The sequence below is a fragment of the Leptonychotes weddellii genome, chromosome X, assembly GCF_054177405.1.
Source record: "Leptonychotes weddellii isolate Sample4059 chromosome X, ASM5417740v2, whole genome shotgun sequence".
Classification (NCBI taxonomy): Eukaryota; Metazoa; Chordata; class Mammalia; order Carnivora; family Phocidae; genus Leptonychotes; species Leptonychotes weddellii.
Window position 1 is genome coordinate 13,397,388 of NC_138385.1, and position 18,896 is coordinate 13,416,283.

Sequence of the window (18,896 nt, forward strand, 5' to 3'; positions counted from 1 at the left end):
CGTTAAGGTTAAGCAGCCAACTGTGGATTTCGGCTGAGGTCATGATCTCGGGGTCGTGAGATCGAGCCCCGCATCGGGCTCTGCATGCAGCAGGGAGTTTGCTTGAGAGTCTCCTGCTGCCCCTCCCCCAACTCACACAACTCCCCCAACTCTCTCCCTATTTAAAATAAATAAATAACTCTTTTTAAAAAATCAAAGAAAAGAAGTGCCTATTAAAATTAACTTGCTCAGGGACACCTGGGTCAGGTCATGCCTGCCTTCAGCTCAGGTCATGATCCCAGGGTCCTGGGATCGAGTCCTGCATCAGGCTCTCTCCTCCGCGGGGAGTCTGCTTCTCCCTCTGCCTGCCGCTCCCCCTGCTTGTGCTCTCTCTCTCTGACAAATAAATAAATAAAATCTTAAAAAAAAAAACAGCCTTAAAAAAATTAACTTGCTCATTTTACCTTACATGTACTGAGCTCCCCACCCTTTTTCCAGGTAGAGTCAAAGTATCCTAAATACAGTGACCTTCACTAACAGGAATAATAGTAGCCTCTCTGAGCTAAGCAGCACCCTTTTTTCTTTTTCCTTTTCTTTTTGTATTTTGGGGAGAAGGAAGGAAGGAGTTTTCTGGACACCAACATTCTGTCATCACCCCTTCAGCAGACTCAGGGCTAGATCTACTTGTTGTTTCTTGTGTTGTTGATTTTAGCCCTTCTGACAGGTGTGAGGTGATATCTCATTGCAGTTTTGATTTGCAGTTCCCTGATGATGAGTGATGTCGAGCATCTTTTCACGTATCTTTTGGGCACCTGGATGTCTTCTTCAGAGAAATGTCTGTTCATGTCTTCTGCCCATTTTTAATTGGATTATTGGTTTTTTGGGGTGTTGAGTTATATCACTTTTTTGTATATATTTTTAAACTATTGAATTGTACACTTTTTTAAAGTTTATTAATTTTTTTTAAGTAATCTCTATCCCCAACATGGGGCTCAAACTCATGACCCTGAGATCAACAGTTGCATGTTCCAATGACTGAACTGGCCAGGCGCCCCAGTTTTTTATATATTTTGGATACTAACCTTTTATCAGATACATCATTTGCAAATATCTTCTCTAGAGGGAATATTTTCAAATCTCAGAAGATTCCTTCATTCTTTCTCCTGTTCAATAACCTTGCCCCGCCACCCAACACACGCAGTAGAAGTAACCAATATTCTAACTTTTGTCCCCATAGACTTAGTTAGGCCTGTACTTAGAACTTCGTATAAATGGCACCATGCAGTATGCTCTCCTATTTTTCTGGCTTCCTTTTTGTTCAACTCTATGCCTGTGAGATTTAGATATTATGTTCTGTGTTGTACAGAAGTAGTCCATTCTTTTCTACTGCTGTGAAGCATTCCATTTTATGAGTATACCACAATTTATTCATCCAGTCAACTGTTAATGTACGTTGGGGTTGTTTCCAATTTGGAGTCACTATGAATGAAGCTGCTGTGAATATTCTTTTTTTTTTTAAGATTTTATTTATTTATTTGAGAGAGAGAGTGAGAGAGACAGATCACGAGTGGGGGTGAGGGGCAGAGGGAGAGGGAGAAGCAAACTCTCTGCTGAGCAGGGAGCCTGATGTGGGGCTCGATCCCAAGACCCCGAGATCATGACCTGAGCCGAAGGCAGACGTTTAACGGACTGAGCCACCCAGGCGCCCCTGCTGTGAATATTCTTGTATATATCTTTCAGTGGACACATGCACTCATTTCTCTCTAATAGTGAAGTTTCTGGGTCAACAGCTAGGTATGTATTTATTCTAGTAGCATTGTCAAAGAATTTTCTAAACTCCTTTGTCAGATATACGCATTGCAATTATCTTCCCCCAATTTACAGTTTGCCTTTTCACTACCTTGATTGTGTCTTTTGGTGGAAGAAGTTCTTAATTTCAATGAAGTCCAATTTATCAACTTTTTCTTTTATGGTTAGTGTTTTATATCCCATTAGAGAAATCTTACCCTACCCCAAACCTCTTTCTTTTTAAAAATCCAATTACAATCTCTCTCTCTCTTTCTCTCTCTCTCTTTTTTTAGAAGAGCCTTGCCTGTTTGTTTTTTTTTTAATCCGTCCACTTCATAATCTAATGGATTTGACCTCTTCCCATTGTGATGAATAGGAACATTTTATGGAATTAATGTGGTTACAATGACAACAACATCCATCAAACCAAATTAAACCTATTCAGAGCAAGACTTTATCAACTTACTGAAAAGCTATGTATATCACTATTGCAACTCCCAGGAAAATGGAGGAGATTCCACATCCAATGTATGTTATCAGCACTAATATCCGTTCATTCACTGCATGCATTGCAGACCTGGATAAATCCTAGGAAATGCAACATGTTGTATTTTATACGTTTGCCAGAGCAAGTTTATGGTAAAATGCTTCCAGGGCTCACCAATAGGAGGTTCTCAGGATATATAGGGTCTCTGCTACAGCTCTTATAAAACCAGAGTATGTGGATGAATATACAATAAGACTATATATTGTTTGTTGAATATGCTTAGTGCAACTTACTGTGTACAGGTCATGGAGAGCCATCAACAGCACTGGGAGAACATTTAGTCCTTGGCTTTATTGTCATTAACATGTTCCACACTTAAAATATAACCAAACTAATAGATGTGAATTTGGGATGCAAAGTGAATCATTATTTGAACTAAGCGTCCCAAAACACTACACAGAACATAAAAAAAAGAGAAATGTTCCTTTCCCTTAGACCTTAAATAACTTTCATAAAATTGAGAGACAAAATGGACCTTAGAGATCACATAATCTCACAATTTTCTAACCTACAGACCATAAAAGACCTGAAATGGCATGCAAAATCGTTTCCCTATATGCGTGCATTGTTCTGGGGAGAAGGTCCAGGCTTTCCTCAAGTTACAGAGATTCATGAATCATAAAAGGCTAAGAAGCACCTGTCTACCCTGGTTGTTCTCCACTAGAGGCAATACTGCCCCTCCCCCCGGGACATTGGCAATGTCTGGAGACATTTTTGGTCGTCACACCTGGAGAAGGGGCTACCGGCATCTAACGGGTAGAGAGGTTAGGGATGCTGCTAAACATCCTACCATGCACAGAACAGTCCCCCACAACAAAGAATTATCTGGTTCAGAATATCAACAGTGCCAAGCTTACCATGAGTAGGAGAAACAACTTGTGCACAACACATTCAGATGACAGTATATAGTATATATAATAAAGTAACTCAAGAGAACTAAAAAAGTACTCAGAGAGGAGTAAAGAAGAAGGAACATATTTGAGAGCCATTTTCTTTCTTTTTTTTTTTTTTAGGTAAACTCTGTGCCTAATGTGGGGCTCAAACTCCTAACCCTGAGATCAAGAGTCAGGTGTTCTTCTGACTGAGCCAACCAGGTGCCCCTTTGAGAGCTATTTTGAAGGAAAACTCAGCAAGTCCTCATGTTAGGGAGGGCCATAGGGAACTAAAGAGATGGAAGAATTAACTAATGATGACTCTGAAGCTCTAAGCCTGAATATGAGACTTGACGAGTCTTGTGTGGTTAAGTACTGCAAGAATTTTAAAAAATATATCTTTCCGGGCGCCTGGGTGGCTCAGTTGGTTAAGCGACTGACTGCCTTCGGCTCAGGTCATGATCCTGGAGTCCCGGGATCGAGTCCCGCATCGGGCTCCCTGCTCGGCAGGGAGTCTGCTTCTCCCTCTGACCCTCCTCCCTCTCATTCTCTCTGTCTCAAATAAATAAATAAAATCTTTAAAAAATATATATATATATCTTTCCTACACTGCAGTCTGACAATTAAAAAATTTAATGACCATACCCTTTGACCCGGCAATTCTTCTTCCATCAATTTATCCTACAGAAATAATTACACCAGTGTTAGAAATGAATAAAAATGTGTATTACAGCATTGTTCATAATGGAGAAAAATAGTAAACAGTAAAACTAAAATGCCTGCATATAGGGGATTGGTTAAATTCATCATGTTTACTCCACACAAGAGAATTCTATAAAGGTATTTTGAAAATTGAAGTAGATAGATATGTATTTGCCTGAAAGGTGCCCCATTGTATTGTTAGTGCAAAGCAAGTGGTAAACAGCGTGAATAATTTGATCCCATTTTTATAAAACAAAAACATATATGGGGGTGCCTGGGTGGCTCAGTCGTTAAGCGTCTGCCTTCGGCTCAGGTCATGATCCCAGGGTCCTGGGATCGAGCCCCGCATCGGGCTCCCTGCTCGGCAGGAAGCCTGCTTCTCCCTCTCCCGTTCCCCCTGCTTGTGTTCCCTCTCTCGCTGTGTCTCTCTGTCAAATAAATAAAATCTTTAAAAAAAAACATATTAATATACACATAGGAAGAAAATGTGAAAGAATTTACATCAAGGTGTTAAAGTTAGTGATCTCTTGGGAGGGGAATTATATAGGGACTTTTTCTGTAATGTTTGAATTTTGAGGAGCAGGCATTACTTTTATAAGGAGAAAAAGAAATATTTATTTCAATCTGCTCTACTTTGGATGAACAAAGAAGGGGCTTTTTTTCCACTCACATGCCGCTTTTCCATCACAGTTCACCCAGGTATTTCTGGTCTGTAATCTAATAGAAGTTGTCCAAACTCTATCAAGGAGTGATTGGGACAACTCACCATTAAGACTCCAAAATGGGTGAGGTGGTCACACTGACAGATTGTGTGATTTACGTTCGTTTCCTTTACTTTACAGCCTGATGAATTCCATCCACCTTGCCCATCTGTAGGAGACAGAAGGGAATTTCAAAGCAATTTTGTTTTTCTCAGAAATGTTTAACTTTTCATTATATGCACCTTCCAAGCGTGTGTTCTAATTAGTATTTTTTGTTAAGAGAGCAAGATAGAGGTATAGTTGAACATTGAAATCAAATGAAGTCTAATAGGCAAAATTGACTTTTGGGGGACTTCGTGCATGGCATACCTTCTTGGGCTCTCACTTCCTATTCCTGCACAGGAACTCCTACAGATTAGGATAGACCCTAATCATCAACAGAGTCCTGCCACCATGCTGGAGGGACAGAGTTAGGACTGTTTTCTTAAGTAGCACAAATAGGAAACAGGTAGATCTAGAACTTTCTGAAGGACATGAGCTATGGAATCTAGGCTGACATTTGGTCCTGCTTGGTGGCCCTGGAGTAAACATCTGAAACGACCAGCTCAAGCCAGATCGCGGTCTGTCTGTCACTCCTTAGGGCCAATTAAAGCCTCTGGTTTACTTGACACTTGCCTCGTTTCTCACTCTTGAGTTTATTTAGGGTTCTAAAACCAACCTCCATACCTCTGTGTAACCTGTAGACCTCAGATACTAGACCAGATGTAGAATAGAACCACCAGGGTAGCACTAGACCAGAGAGGTTATCAAAATGTCAAAATTTGTCCATCCAGGATAACTCCATAGATTCCAGAGGCTCTGGATCCACGGACAGAGGGTGGGGGCAAAGGTGTCAGTGACAAGGCTCTTCATTTTCCCGGAATCTTATCCTGGGAGACTTGGAGAGGACCAGGAAAGGACGTGCTATCTCTGTCATAGGGAAGGAGTGGTAGTCCCATGGGAGGAGAATTTCCTTTTTCTCCCACAATTTCAAGGATACTGAAAAGGGAAAAGTTCCCAGGCAGAGGGGCACGTAGCCACTCCTGGCATTCCAGGGAAAATGGATTCTGGGTGGGAATACTTTGAGATTTGGCCATATCCCCGGAGATTCCAATGGAGAAGGCAAACTGAAGAGGAACCCATTCAGCGATCCCCGTCCCAAACCCCTTCTCTTTACTCTCCCCAAAGACTCATACCTAGCCAAGCAGGAAGGGCCCTTCGAGATCAACCAAGAAGTCTTATCCCCTCAATGAAAAGATATAAAGATTGGGGCCCCAAGAGAGTAAATGGACTCCCCAAGGTCACACAGTCAGCCTAGAAGAGACGAGGAAAAAAAGGAAGAAGATAGTAGATGTTGCAAATCCCCATGGGAAAACACAGATGAACAGCCAGGTGTTCATTTCTCAACTTGCTTCCAACAGCTTAAGGCTACTCTGCACTGGGTCTTCCAAATTCCCTTATTCCCAAGTTGTATGATTTTTCTGATCCCCCAAATAAGTGCCTTATCAAAGAGAAAGGCTTTTTTTTTTTAACCTCCCATGCCGTAACTAGATATAAAACTCATGTTCATACCTTGGTCAGTCAGAGTTCTCTGTAGGATCTGGTAAAGACAGTACAGCTCCTTCTCATCCAACCGCCAACTAGGAAAATGGTCAGGGGCAAAGGCTCACTGAGAGCCGAAGACAAAGCTTGCTAAGAAAAATACTTACTGTTACTCCCAAAGTCCCAAAAGGCACAGTGAACCCAATCATAATTCTAGAAAAAAGAAAAATCAGAGGTGAACACCTTTCCTTGTGATAGTTACCACACAGTGGCAACTACACACAAGTGTTTTCTTCTCAATGTTTTTACAAACAGTAGACACACACACACGCACATACACTTGGACCATCTGCAAGTTGGTTTTAAGACTAACCCCAAGTGACTTGGGGCTTATAAGTGAGAAAACAGCATACTACTGCATGGTGGTCTAGTCTGTGTCCTTTAAAATATTTGGTAGGGACATCTGGGTGGCTTAGTTGGTTAAGCGTCTGACTCTTGGTTTCGGCTCAGGTCATGATCTCAGGGTCCTGGGATCCAGCCCCACATCAGGCTCCACACTCAGTTGAGAGTCTATTTCTCTCCCTCTCCCTCTGCCCCTCCCCGTGCTCGTGTGTGCTTTCTTTCTCAAATAAATAAAATCTTTAAAATAAACAAACAAACAAATAAAATATTTGGTCACATAGGAGTAATCAGAGCTTCTTCCAGACGTGCGTCTGCCTTTGTTCCATGGACTTTCCTCACAGCATGGCCCCCAAATGCCAGTCTTCGCTCCTGCCTCAAACGAAGAAAAGAGTCTGCCTCTTGACCCTAAGCCAGAGGAGCTGTTGACCTCTCAGCACTTGCTGAAGGGAGAAAAAGAGCAGCAGGAAGCAACTGAACACACTGATGAAGTACAAAATGAAATAGACTCATGAACAACCCAGTGTGGAGATCTTGAAAGTAGAACAGAAATATAACAAACTCCACCAACCGTGTTATTCAGAAGAGGTCAGAATTGATAGCCCAAGTCTCCAATTTAGGGGTAACAACACTTGTCAACCATTCACAAGTGTTTGCACTGCTCAGGGAGGAGGATGGACAGATGCTGAGCTGAAGTGACAGAATTTGAAGATATTAAATCAGGTAGGTTACAGGATAGATTTTTATTTTGATGAAAACCTTTACTTCGAAAATAAAGTTCTCTCCAAAGAATTTCATCTGACCGAGAATGGTGATTCGTCTTCCAAGTCCACTGAAATCAAATGGAAATCCAGAAAGGATTTGATGAAACATTTAAGTCCAATGCAGAATCGAGCCAGGAGGAAGAGACAGCATGAGGAACCAAAGCTTCTTCCCCTGGTTTCCTGACCATTCTGATGCAGGGGCGGATGAACCAGCAGAGGTCATCAAAGATGATATTTGGCCAAATCCGTGACCGCACTACTTGGCTCCCGATATGGATGATGAAGGAAGGGAAGGAGAAGAAGATGATGATGAAGATGGAGGATTGGAAGATCTTGGTGAAGGTGGAGGATGAAGGTGAAGGAGATGAAGAAGAGGATGAAGGGAGGTAGATGAGGAGGAAGAAGGAGAAGCTGAGTCATGGAACGCCGATGGATTCCAACCTTCCTTTTTAAATTTTCTCCAGTCCTTGGCAGCAAGTTGCAGTCTTTTTTTTCCCCTCCTCTTGTGCTCATTCGCCCTGTTTTTTCAAGTCTCTTTTCTCTTTGTCTATACCATGGTTCTCAACTTATTTTGGGGGGAAATGCCTCAAGCAGAATACAGCGGGGAAAGAATCTCTACCCTTTCTGTTCCAAATTCATTTTTATCCCCTCCTGTATCAACACAAACTTTCTGGAATCAACACCACCATACTCTGTGGGGAAAAAAGGAAACCCTTCTGCTCCCCTAGGTCTGCTGGAAGCTGGAGGGTGCGGGGCCCCTGTGCAGTAATGCCTAGAGTTCCCCTTTTCCTCCTTTTTCTGGATATTGGGCTCTTTGTGATTACAGTGTCTCTATGTGAGTATGGACAGTTAGCATGGACCAACATGCATCAGTCTACTTTCTCTTGGTTAAAAAAAAGAAAAAAAATTTTTTTAATGGGGTTATGGGGTACCTGGGTGGCTCAGTCAGTTAAGCATCTGACTTCAGCTCAGGCCATGCTCCCAGGGTCCTGGGATTGAGCCCCACATCCGAGCTCCCTGCTCAGCCGGGACTCTACTTCTCCTTCTGCCCCTCCCCCTGCTCATGTTCTCACTCTCTCTCTCCCACACTCTCTCTCTCAAGTAAATAAATAAAACCTTTAAAAAATAAAAATAAAATAAAATTTTAAAATAAGGTTATAGAAGATCAGCAAAAGGTAGGTTTGAGATGTTTGGGTGGGTTAAGTGGGCATTCTGATAACATGGCTTCTCCTCTGGCATGTTTAATTGTGATGTTTAATGGAATTCCTTGCAGTTTAAGATGATACTTTTAAAATAAAATTCTCTACTAATGATGACTTGAGCCCTGCCACTGGATGGGAGAATTAGCAGTACCTGTAGGATCTTATTTGGAAATGACATTCTCTATTGTAACTTTGTTCCTGTTTATTCTTTTTTTTTTTTAAGTTTTTGATGTAGTGTTCCATGATTCATTGTTTGCATATAACACCCAGTGCCCCATGCAGAACGTGCCCTCCTTAATACCCATCACCAGGCTAACCCATGCCCCCACTCCCCTCCCCTCTAGAACCCTCAGTTTGTTTTTCAGAGTCCATAGTCTCTCATGGTTCGTCTCCTGTTTATTCTTAAAAAAAATTTTTTTGTTGTTTCACTGGAAAGAAAAAATGATGCTCAGGGTTTTCTTTTTTAAGATTTTATTTATTTATTCGAGAGAGAGAGCACGAACAGGGGGAGGGGCAGAGGGAGAGGGCCAAGCTGACTCCCCACTGAGGGAGGAGCTTGACACGGGGCTCAATCTCAGGATCCCAAGATCATGACCTGAGCCAAAGTCAGATGCCTAACCGACTGAGCTACCCAGGCGCCCCAAGATGATGCTGTTTTAAAAGTTAAAAGTGTCTGAGTTTCTTTGTTACAATAAAACTAAATGTGTACACATACACACACACAAATATTTGGTAACATAGGGATTTGCTACACCCTTCTGGTGCAAGGCCCAGGAGGAGGCTGAATGGTCAGGGCAGGTCTGATGTGGGGTAGGTGTTTCTTGCAGAACTTTGGAATTTGGGGCTCACAGCTGAGATCAAGCTTTATGGATACAAAGTTGAACTGCTTGCTCATTAGGCCTAGGGAGCATTCCTGGGGCCTCACCAGCTCCTACAATCTCCAGGGAACTGGAGGCAATGAGAAATTGGTTGTTGGGGGATGCTTGGAGAGCCGGGGCCCATGCTGGAATTGAGAGATCTTACCCATCTAACATGTTTCATTTGGTATCTGTTTTTTCTTCCGTCCCTCTCCCACCCTTCTTTCTTCCTTCCTAGAATTAAGACCTGTGAAAAATATGCTGTACCATATGGTCGTTTAGATTGCGAATGAAAGAAGCTATTAAGACTTCACACTGGACATACATTAACATCAAAGAATGGAATAGTAGTTCATTCTTATGCTACAGCTAAATTTGATCATTTAGTAATATATACCGTATGTTATGCCATATGACTATGGTTTTAATTCATTGGTGATAATTAATACATATTTTAATGCTCCTTGTGGCAATTGAAAAGGATCAAAATGTTCAATTATTTTAAATTGTTTGCCTCACTCAAAAACAAATGGAATTAAATATCATTTAGTGTAATGGGACAACCAAAAGATCCACCTGCCCTAGTCAGTCCTCTGCCAATCTGTCACAGTGCTAGAAGCCCACATTACTTATCCCTTTAAGCGATGGTATTATTTCTAGAAGGCTTCAACTACAACACACCTCTACTGTCCGAAATGGGACAATCTTCTTTAAGTCTTAGAACCACATCTGTTAACTAGCCCATTTTTTAATTTTATTTATTTTTTTTATTTATTTATTTTTTTTTTAAAAGATTTTATTTATTTATTTGACAGAGAAAGAGAGATAGAGTTCACAAGCAGGGGGAGAGACAGAGGAAGAGGGAGAAGCAGACTTCCCGCCGAGCGGGGAGCCCCACGCGGGGCTCGATCCCAGGACCCCGGGATCATGACCTGAGCCGAAGGCAGCCGCTTAACCGACTGAGCCACCCAGGCGCCCCACTAGCCCATTTTTTTAAAGATTTTATTTATTTATTTGACAGAGAGAGAGAGGGAGGGAGAGAGAAAGAACAAGCAGAGCGAGAAGGAGAAGCAGGCTCTTTGCTGAGTAGGAGCCTGATGTGGGGCTCGATCCCAGGACTCCGGGATCATGACCTGAGCCAAAGGCAGACGCTTAACTGACTGAGCCACCCAGGCGCCCCACTAGTCCATTATTTTTAACAGGAAGTCCAAGGAGGGGTTCGGAGGCCTTCCTATTCTGAGATGAAAATGGGTATAGTACCTGGTTTCCTTCAACATGCTGCAGATTGATAACCACTGGCTCAGCCAAGTTTTCAACGGGCGTATCTGAAAGGCTGGCACTCACTATGAAGGTGCTTAGTGCTTTCGTGGCGCTTCCAGTCTGCGGGTGAAACATAAGGCAGAGGAGTTCAGCTCCTAAATTTCCAATTTCCTGCATGTCAATAATCAGTTCAGAATTACTAATGCATGGCCGGAGGCACATAAATATGGAAAATAAAATCACAGCTGAAAAGAAATTTTTATTTGTATTTATTCATTTATTTTTAAGATTTTATTTCTTTTTTAAGTGAACTCTACACCCAACTTGAGGCTCGAACTCACGACCCCGAGATCAAAAATTGCATGCTCTTCTGACTGAGCTGGCCAAGCGCCCCTGAGAAAAAGTTTTTAGAGGTCATTTAGCTCATCTCCTGTCTTCGTATAAGGTCTCGATTCTACCAAGCTAGAACAAGTCACTAACCCGAGCCCTACATCCAAATATGTATCCAGCAAGCACTGGCTTTGTTGCTGCTTTGTTGTTACCTGCTACTCAGTACGACACTAGCAACAAAGCGAAACCATTCCTTACTTTGATAACTCTGAACCCTGACATTTCACAACTTATCTTAGCTCCAACCCCTAACCACCCTTACTCACTTTTAGGGGGCCCCTCCTCATAGGAAACATAAATTCATCGTGGGTTAGTTATAAGCCACCCCCTGGTTCATCTCCCCTGAAGTTGGAAGCAGGTGGATAAACATCCAGTTTGAAAGAAGTTTCTGAGGACTGTCGTCTCCTCCCTAGGGGACCATGAACTCTGAGGTCAGAGCAGAGGCGTCACGTGGCCTCATGTCCCCCGCATGGCCAAACATACAGCAAGTATTTCGTCTTGCACCCAGAGTGAGCCAGTTACATTGTTAGGTGCTTTCCACATACACTATCTTTAGTCCTCAATGAAACAATATAGGCATTTTCTGGATAAACGGAAGGTTGGGGAGGCTCAAAGACTTGGACAAAGATCACACAGCTAGTGCATGATGGGGCAGGGATGCTTCAGAAATGTTGGTTCCAAGGAGATCAAGTAGAATGTAGCTGTTAGGACGTGGCGCTTGCTAATTCACAGGGCCAAAGCGCCACAGGCCAAGGCCCCAGGGGGCGAAGCAGCTGGGAGACTGCCTATTCTGGGGCACACTTGAAGAGACAAGAGATGAGGCAGGTGCAGGGCAGGAGGGATGGGAAGAAAGTCCTCTGAGGACTTGCCAAGAAGGCCTAGATGAGGTGAGCTTAGATGATGCCCCTTGCAGAGTCTGCTGGGCCACTTTCAGAAGATGCCCAGCGCTCCTATTTCTGAGCCCTGAATCCACTGAGAACTGGCTAACTGTGAACACAGCCTGGGGCTCCGCTGGGAAGCTACTCACTTCTGGTTCCTGACCAACTCTGTTTGTTCAAAGCCAGCCTGGTGGTTCCACGCTCCCTTCCCAGAGGAATTCCCCTGTGGTAGCCTGATGCAGAGGTGGATCTACAGCACAATCTGGTGGCAAGGGCCCTGGCTGACCATCCAAAGACCAAGTGCTAGCCCAAGCCCTCTTGTGCCTTGCAAGTCTCTTCCCCTCTCTGGTACACTGGTAACAGGAAGAAAAGCGGACCAGGTGACATCTAACAACCCTCTCAGCTTAGTCTAAGAGATACTGTTTTCTGGAGTGGAAATGCCAAAAGAGGGGAAACACACAGGGAAACACAACCCAGGACTTAATTAACCTGGCCTCTGGTTTAATTTCCCTTTCGTACAAAATGGCGGCCATGCAGGAAAAGGCGTCAAATCATTTCTCACTCTTCCACTCTTTGGCTCAAGGCTCAAGTTTTACCTGTTTCACCTCTGAACCTTTTAGAGAAGTTTCCTCGGCCGGAAGCACTCCTCCATCCTTCTCCCTGCCCCTTTTATCTCCTAGCTTCTACTCAACCTCGGGTTCCAGCCGACACCTCCTTAGGCCTTTCCTGATTTCCCTGATCTTTCCTCTATGCTCCCAGAGCCCCTGTGCCTAGTGTTTTGTCCTTCTCCTGGAGGCCAGCCACTCGTGGAGGAGGGGGTATGTGTTTTCCAAGAGTGGCGTCTTATCAACAACTTTTTTCTCAAGATTTTATTTGTTTACAGATTTTTTATTTATTTATTTGACAGAGAGAGATAGCGAGAGCAGGAACACAAGCAGGGGGAGTGGGAGAGGGAGAAGCAGGCTTCCCGCGGAGCAGGGAGCCCGATGCGGGCCTCGATCCCAGGGCCCCGGGGATCATGACCTGAGCCGAAGGCAGACGCTTAACCACTGAGCCACCCAAGCGCCCCTCAAGATTTTATTTTTAAGTCATCTCTACACCCAGCATGGGGCTGGAACTCACAACCCCGAGATCCAGGGTCGCCTGCAACCCTGACCGAGCCAGCCGGCCTCCCCTTATCAACCATTTTTAAGGTAAACTGTTGTGGTGACAGTGAAGATTTTGATCAAAAGATATCAGACGAAGCAGTGTGAAGGCGAGGCTGTGAGACTCGGGACTTAGGGGAAAAGGTAGTTAGAGGGTGGCATCTCTTATAAGTACCCCTTCCCCAAAAATCAGGGGCACAGGACCCAGGCTCAGGTCATCCCCTTCAGAGTTAGAATCTGTCGGTTTCTGTTCTGCTCCTCAGACCGAAAGTTCCAGGAGGGCCCACACCATGTCTCTGCTGCTCACTGTTGTATCCCCAGCACCCAGCACCGCACAAGACACAGAGCAGGATTTCGATACAGATTTGTTGGTTGAATAATAACTGTGTGACTGACAGAGTACATTGTCCCTTCCCCTCTTTGAGTCTCAATATCATCATCGGTAAAATGAGATGGGCCACTATGAATTGCAAGGGCCCTTCCAGTTCTGAATGTGATGGCAGGCTACTTCTAATCCATTATCTGGCACTAGGACGTCAGTAGGCTAATTTTGGCGAAGATCTTTAATCCCCTCCAGTGGAAGATGTTAGTGAATAAAAATTACTTATTAGGTGTGAAATCTATGCAAAACAAGTTTATCTTTTATTCTATGCAACAGGCACAGCCCTCTCAAGAAAGCAGAGAAATTAAGACAAAAATAATGGTATGTCAGATGATAACAGAGAAATTTCAAGTTTACCAAAAAGGTCAGAGTGCTACGAACAACATTCTTCGTTTTTATTAAAATTTTTGTTCATTAACTGTCTTGTCCCAGGTGTAGCCAGCTTTTTCTTTTTTTCCATTTAAAACCAAGGTTTAATAAATATGTATCTACTGAAAACATGTTGGGTACCTAGCCCTGTGCCAGATGCCATGAAAATAAGACACGTTTGACCCACGACATCCACCACAATCTACTTAGGGAAACCAGACTAGTGACTAGGTGGATATGGAAGACAAGAATGCAAGCAGGGGGTGGGGAGGAAAGCAGGGGCTCATGAACTCCACGCAGGCTTTCTGGGTGGGATTTGAGCTGAACCCACAGGAATAAATAGAATGTACAAAGACAGAAAGGGGAGCCGCTAGAGAATTCCAGGAGAACAGAACATCCTACAGATATAACTGGAGACAATGTGTTATATTTGAGTTGGTATGTGGTATATTTAAGTTGGCCCAGTGCAATCTCCCTGCAATAACTCTGAATATTTAACAGTTATAAATTCTTTCCTTTGGATAGCCTCTCTAGAAAATGAAAATACACAGGGGTGTTAATGTATGGATCTCTTAAATACTTGAAGTTTGGAGTCAGACAGCCTGGATTTGATTACTAGTTATGCCACTTCTTAGCTGTGTGACCTTGAGCAAAATCACTTAGCCTCTTTGTCTTAGTCCGTTCGAACTGTTAGAACAAAATATCAGATTGAGTGGCTTCTAAATAACAGAAACTTCTTTGTCACAGCTCTGGAGGTTGGAATTCCAAGATCAGGGTACCTCCATGGTCAGGTTCTGGTGAAGGCTTGCTTTCCGATTCAGAGATGGCAGCTTCTTGCTGCGTCCTCACATGGAGGAAGGGTCAAGCAAGCTCTCTGGGACCTCTTGCACAAGGGCACTCATCCCATTATGACAGCTCCACCCTCATGACCTCATCCCCTCCCAAAGGCTTCATCTCCTAATAGCATCATCTTGGGGGTTAGGATGTCAACGCATGAATTCTGGGGGACACAAACATTCAGGCCATAGCACTCTTTGAGTCAAGGTTTCTCGTAAGCAAATGAGGTAATAAAGTGTGAACATGAGCAATTAATAGCGATCATCAATCATTTCATGCTATAGCTCTGACGGCTGTCTTCCCAACAGCTAGATGAGACGGAGTGGGCCGAATGAATGACCCTTTTATTAGGCAGAGCCCCCAAAGAGGCAAATAATAATAGCAACGCAAAGAGTTACCCGGTGTTTATGACGTGCTAGGCAGTGTTCTAAGCACTTTATATGTATTAACTCCTTTAATCCTTAACAGCCCAGCAAAGCACTACTACCATCCTAGTCTACGTAGGAGGAAACTAAGGCCCGTGGAGGTTGGGGGACCTGCCCAAGGTCCCGCAGGTAGACTATGGCATAGCTGGCTTTAAATTCAGCCGGACCGGCCCCAGATCCATGCCCATAACCACCACATCATACTGCCTCTTGGTTTTAATAATGGGTAAGGACTGGAGCCCTCAGAGAAGGTTCTGTGGAAGCGGTGGAAAGGAGCAACAAATACTCGAGGGCAAGTGTCCTACTGGACACTGCTCAGCTTCAAATGAATTGGCCCAAAGAATGGGCATGGAGGCTTGGAGGAGCCAGGGGAGATTCGGGAGGAAAGCACGAACAAGTTGAAACCACACTCATCAGGAGGACTCGCTGTCCTTTTCTGGTTTTAAAACATCTTGAGGCCTCTGTTTGGTCACCACATGATCCTTAAGGTCCCTTGCAAAGTGGAGAAGCTGTGAAAATTAAAAACCGAGGAACATCATTAAAGAAGACGTTGATTCATGTTGAGGACTGGGGTTGTGCCAGGAGACTTGCAGAATAAATCAGAGAGCATATTCTAAAATAAACAGAACATCATGAAAATAGCAAGAGCTCATAATTACAATGAGTCACCATATGTCAGCTCATGACAGTTTCCAGAGGCAAGAACTTACCTTAAAGAGTGAAGTTTGGCCAAAAAAATTAAACAAGATGGTCTGTAAGTTGCTAGGAAGAATTCTCTCCCTCAGTGATTTAGGCAAGTATACGGAAGCCAAATTCCTTCCCAGAGGGACCGCATCCAGGTAAATCTGCCAAGACAAGGTGGGAAATGGAAACTGGAATCGTCTCCCATGAGCCTGAATACCCCTTTCCCACCCCAGCACCAGCTGCAACCTCCAGAGCATCCTGTTATAAGGTCGGAGGGGTGAGAACTGCACATACACACACACACACACACGTACACACACACACACGCACTCAGATCACAGGGCCAGATGTGAGCAGGGTGCACACACACACGTACACACGTACACACACACACACACACCTTTTTCTTCCCAAACTTATCTCTGGCCTACTTGCACCTGGGTATGCATAGAGGTGGAAAGGGGAATGATGAATCAGGCGATTTGCCCTGATTCTTGGAAATAAAGACCAGTCTTTGAAAGTAGACCCCTCTTCACCCATATAGTTCTGAGAGGAAAAAAGAAAGGAACAAAAAATCAATACAGTAGCATTAGGCATTGCCCCATAAGGCAGGGAAGCGAGGCAATAAGGCCTTAGGAATTCTGCTAGAGGCTCACTAGTAGGAAAATTTGCTGATTTGATTGGTAATAGTACTTTATAAGTATTAGAACATTTTTGAGAATGACAGGGGACTTTACCAGTAAACTGGGACCACAGTTGTAAACCTGGACTCTTCCAGGCAAAACAGGGTATATGAGCACCCTTACATGTCCTTCTATCGGCTCTGAAATGTATGTTGTATGATGATATCAGGAAATGGCAGCTCAGAGAGGTTAAGTGACTTGTCTAGGGTCACACAGCTGGGTTGTAGTTGAACAAAGATATGTGCAATTTGGGCCTCCATTTTCTCCATTATCCATGTGGCCTGTCAAGGAACTATTATCTAGCTAGCTGTAGAGGTAAGGGAGATGAGAGTTCATAATATTTTCAAAAATTATTTGTGAACCCCAAAGTCACGACTCTTCTGCCAGCATGAATAAACTCTGCTAAGGCAATGAAGTACCATGCAGAAGTTCTGATTTTTTTTTAAGATTTTACTTATTTCTCAGAGAGAGAGAGAGCATGCACAAGCAGGGGGAGGGGCAGAGGCAGAGGGAGAAGCAGGCTCTCAGCTGAGCAGGGAGCCCGATGTGGGGCTCAATCCCAGGACCCCGGGATCATGACCTGAGCCGAAGGCAGATGCTTAACCAACTGAGCCACCTGGGCAGCCCAGAGAAGTTCTGATCTAGCTTTAACATGTAAGCAGTTTGGTACCAAGAATGTGATTGGGGTTGGTTGACTTGCTTCTCCCCCAGAGTCTATAATAGAAAACTCCATATGGGGGCACATGGGTGGCTCATGGGGCTCCTGGGTGGCTCAGTCGTTAAGCGTCTGCCTTCGGCTCAGGTCATGAGGTCCTGGGATCGAGCCCCGCCTCGGGCTCCCTGCTCTGCGGGAAGCCTGCTTCTCCCTCTCCTGCTCCCCCTGCTTGTGTTCCCTCTCTCGCTGGGTCTCTCTCTGTCAAATAAATAAACAAAATCTTTAAAAAAAAAAAAAAAAAGGAAAACCCCATATGTAACCAAAATACAAAGGGCAGTCACCATTTGCCTCCAACATTGCTGAGTAGCTCCGAAGGGACTTGACCCTCCTGCACGTGACAACTGTACAAACCAACCGCAACTCGAAGCTACCAGAAAATGAACAAAAGCAGGCCGATTCTGGACCAGAGTCAACACTTGGAAAAAGGTAACATTACAAGGTGAGTTACTTGTTTTTACAGCCCTTAAACCTGATGGCAAGGTGAAACTAATGTTGTGAAGAACACTCAAAATTCTGATAGAAAACCTGCAGTCTTAGTGGCATGAAGAACCATAAAACAAAGGTCAGGGTGACCACAGCCTGTGACTGGAAAGTCTGCGGGTGGGGGGAGGGGAGGAACAGGGAATTGTGGGAAGGAGAAAGCTAGAGAGGAGGAGCCAAACTTCTTTTTTTTTAAAGATTTATTTATTTGAGAGAGAAAGTGTGTGGGAGAGGGGCGGAGGGAGGGCAGGGGGAGGGGCAGAGGGAGGGGTGGGGGAGGGGCAGACAAGCAGACCCCCACACACCCACAACCGGCAGGGAGCCCTGCTGCGCTAGATCCCAGGACCTAAGAATATTGACTTGAGCTGAAGTCAGACACTTAACCTACTGAACCACCCAGGCACCCCATCAGTAGGAGACAAAATTCTGAGTATAAACACTGCCTGACCTCTGAACCATTAATGTACAAGACAGACTCCAATTAAGGATAAAGGAACTTACCTGAGATTTAAGCTACCATCTAAGAGAGTCATTTGCCTGCTATTACAAAAGTCAATAGTCTTCCAAAGAATATAGTGGAATCCAGAATTTCCACAATATAACATTAACAATATCCAGGACATAATCCAAACTTACCCCATGTGTGAAGGAAGAATGAGTGTGACCCATTTTGAAGTGAAATGACAATCAGTGGAGATCAACCTGCAGATGACCCAGATACTGGAGTCAGCAGACAAGGATTTTTAAGCAGCTAGTGTAATTATGCTCAGGTATTTAAAAGAAAATATGCGGGCGCCTGGGTGGCTCAGTTGGTTAAGTGACTGCCTTCAGCCCAGGTCATGATCCTGGAGTCCCTGGATCGAGTCCCGCATCGGGCTCCCTGCTCAGCGAGGAGCCTGCTTCTCCCTCTAACCCTCCCCCCTCTCATGTACTCTCTCTCTCTCATTCTCGCTCTCTCAAATAAATAAATAAATCTTTAAAAAATAAAGAAAGAAAAGAAAAGAAAATATGCTTGCAATTAAAGCAAAAAGAGGAAATAACAGCAGAGAAGCAGGCAGAAAAAGGACAAAATGGAAATTCTAGAACCAAAAATACAATATCAAAAATTTTTATTTTTTTATTTTTATTTTTTTTAAAGATTTTATTTATTTATTTGAGAGAGAGAATGAGATAGAGAGAGAGCATGAGAGGGGGGAGGGTCAGAGAGAGAAGCAGACTCCCTGCTGAGCAGGGAGACCAATGCGGGACTCGATCCC

At 43.9% G+C, this 18,896-nt stretch overlaps 1 protein-coding gene and 1 pseudogene across 1 annotated transcript in view; one reads left to right on the forward strand and one right to left on the reverse strand.

Annotated features, from left to right (window-relative positions):
* The window catches only part of ADGRG4 (adhesion G protein-coupled receptor G4), a 91,937-nt gene that overhangs the window by 13,353 nt on the left and 59,688 nt on the right, over positions 1-18,896 (reverse strand). Inside the window, 5 exon segments of the mRNA XM_081809303.1 lie at positions 2,234-2,355; positions 4,655-4,758; positions 6,338-6,383; positions 10,653-10,772; positions 15,789-15,923. Coding sequence (XP_081665429.1) covers positions 2,234-2,355; positions 4,655-4,758; positions 6,338-6,383; positions 10,653-10,772; positions 15,789-15,923 — 527 coding nt within the window.
* Positions 6,915-7,686, forward strand: LOC102733411 (protein SET-like; annotated as a pseudogene).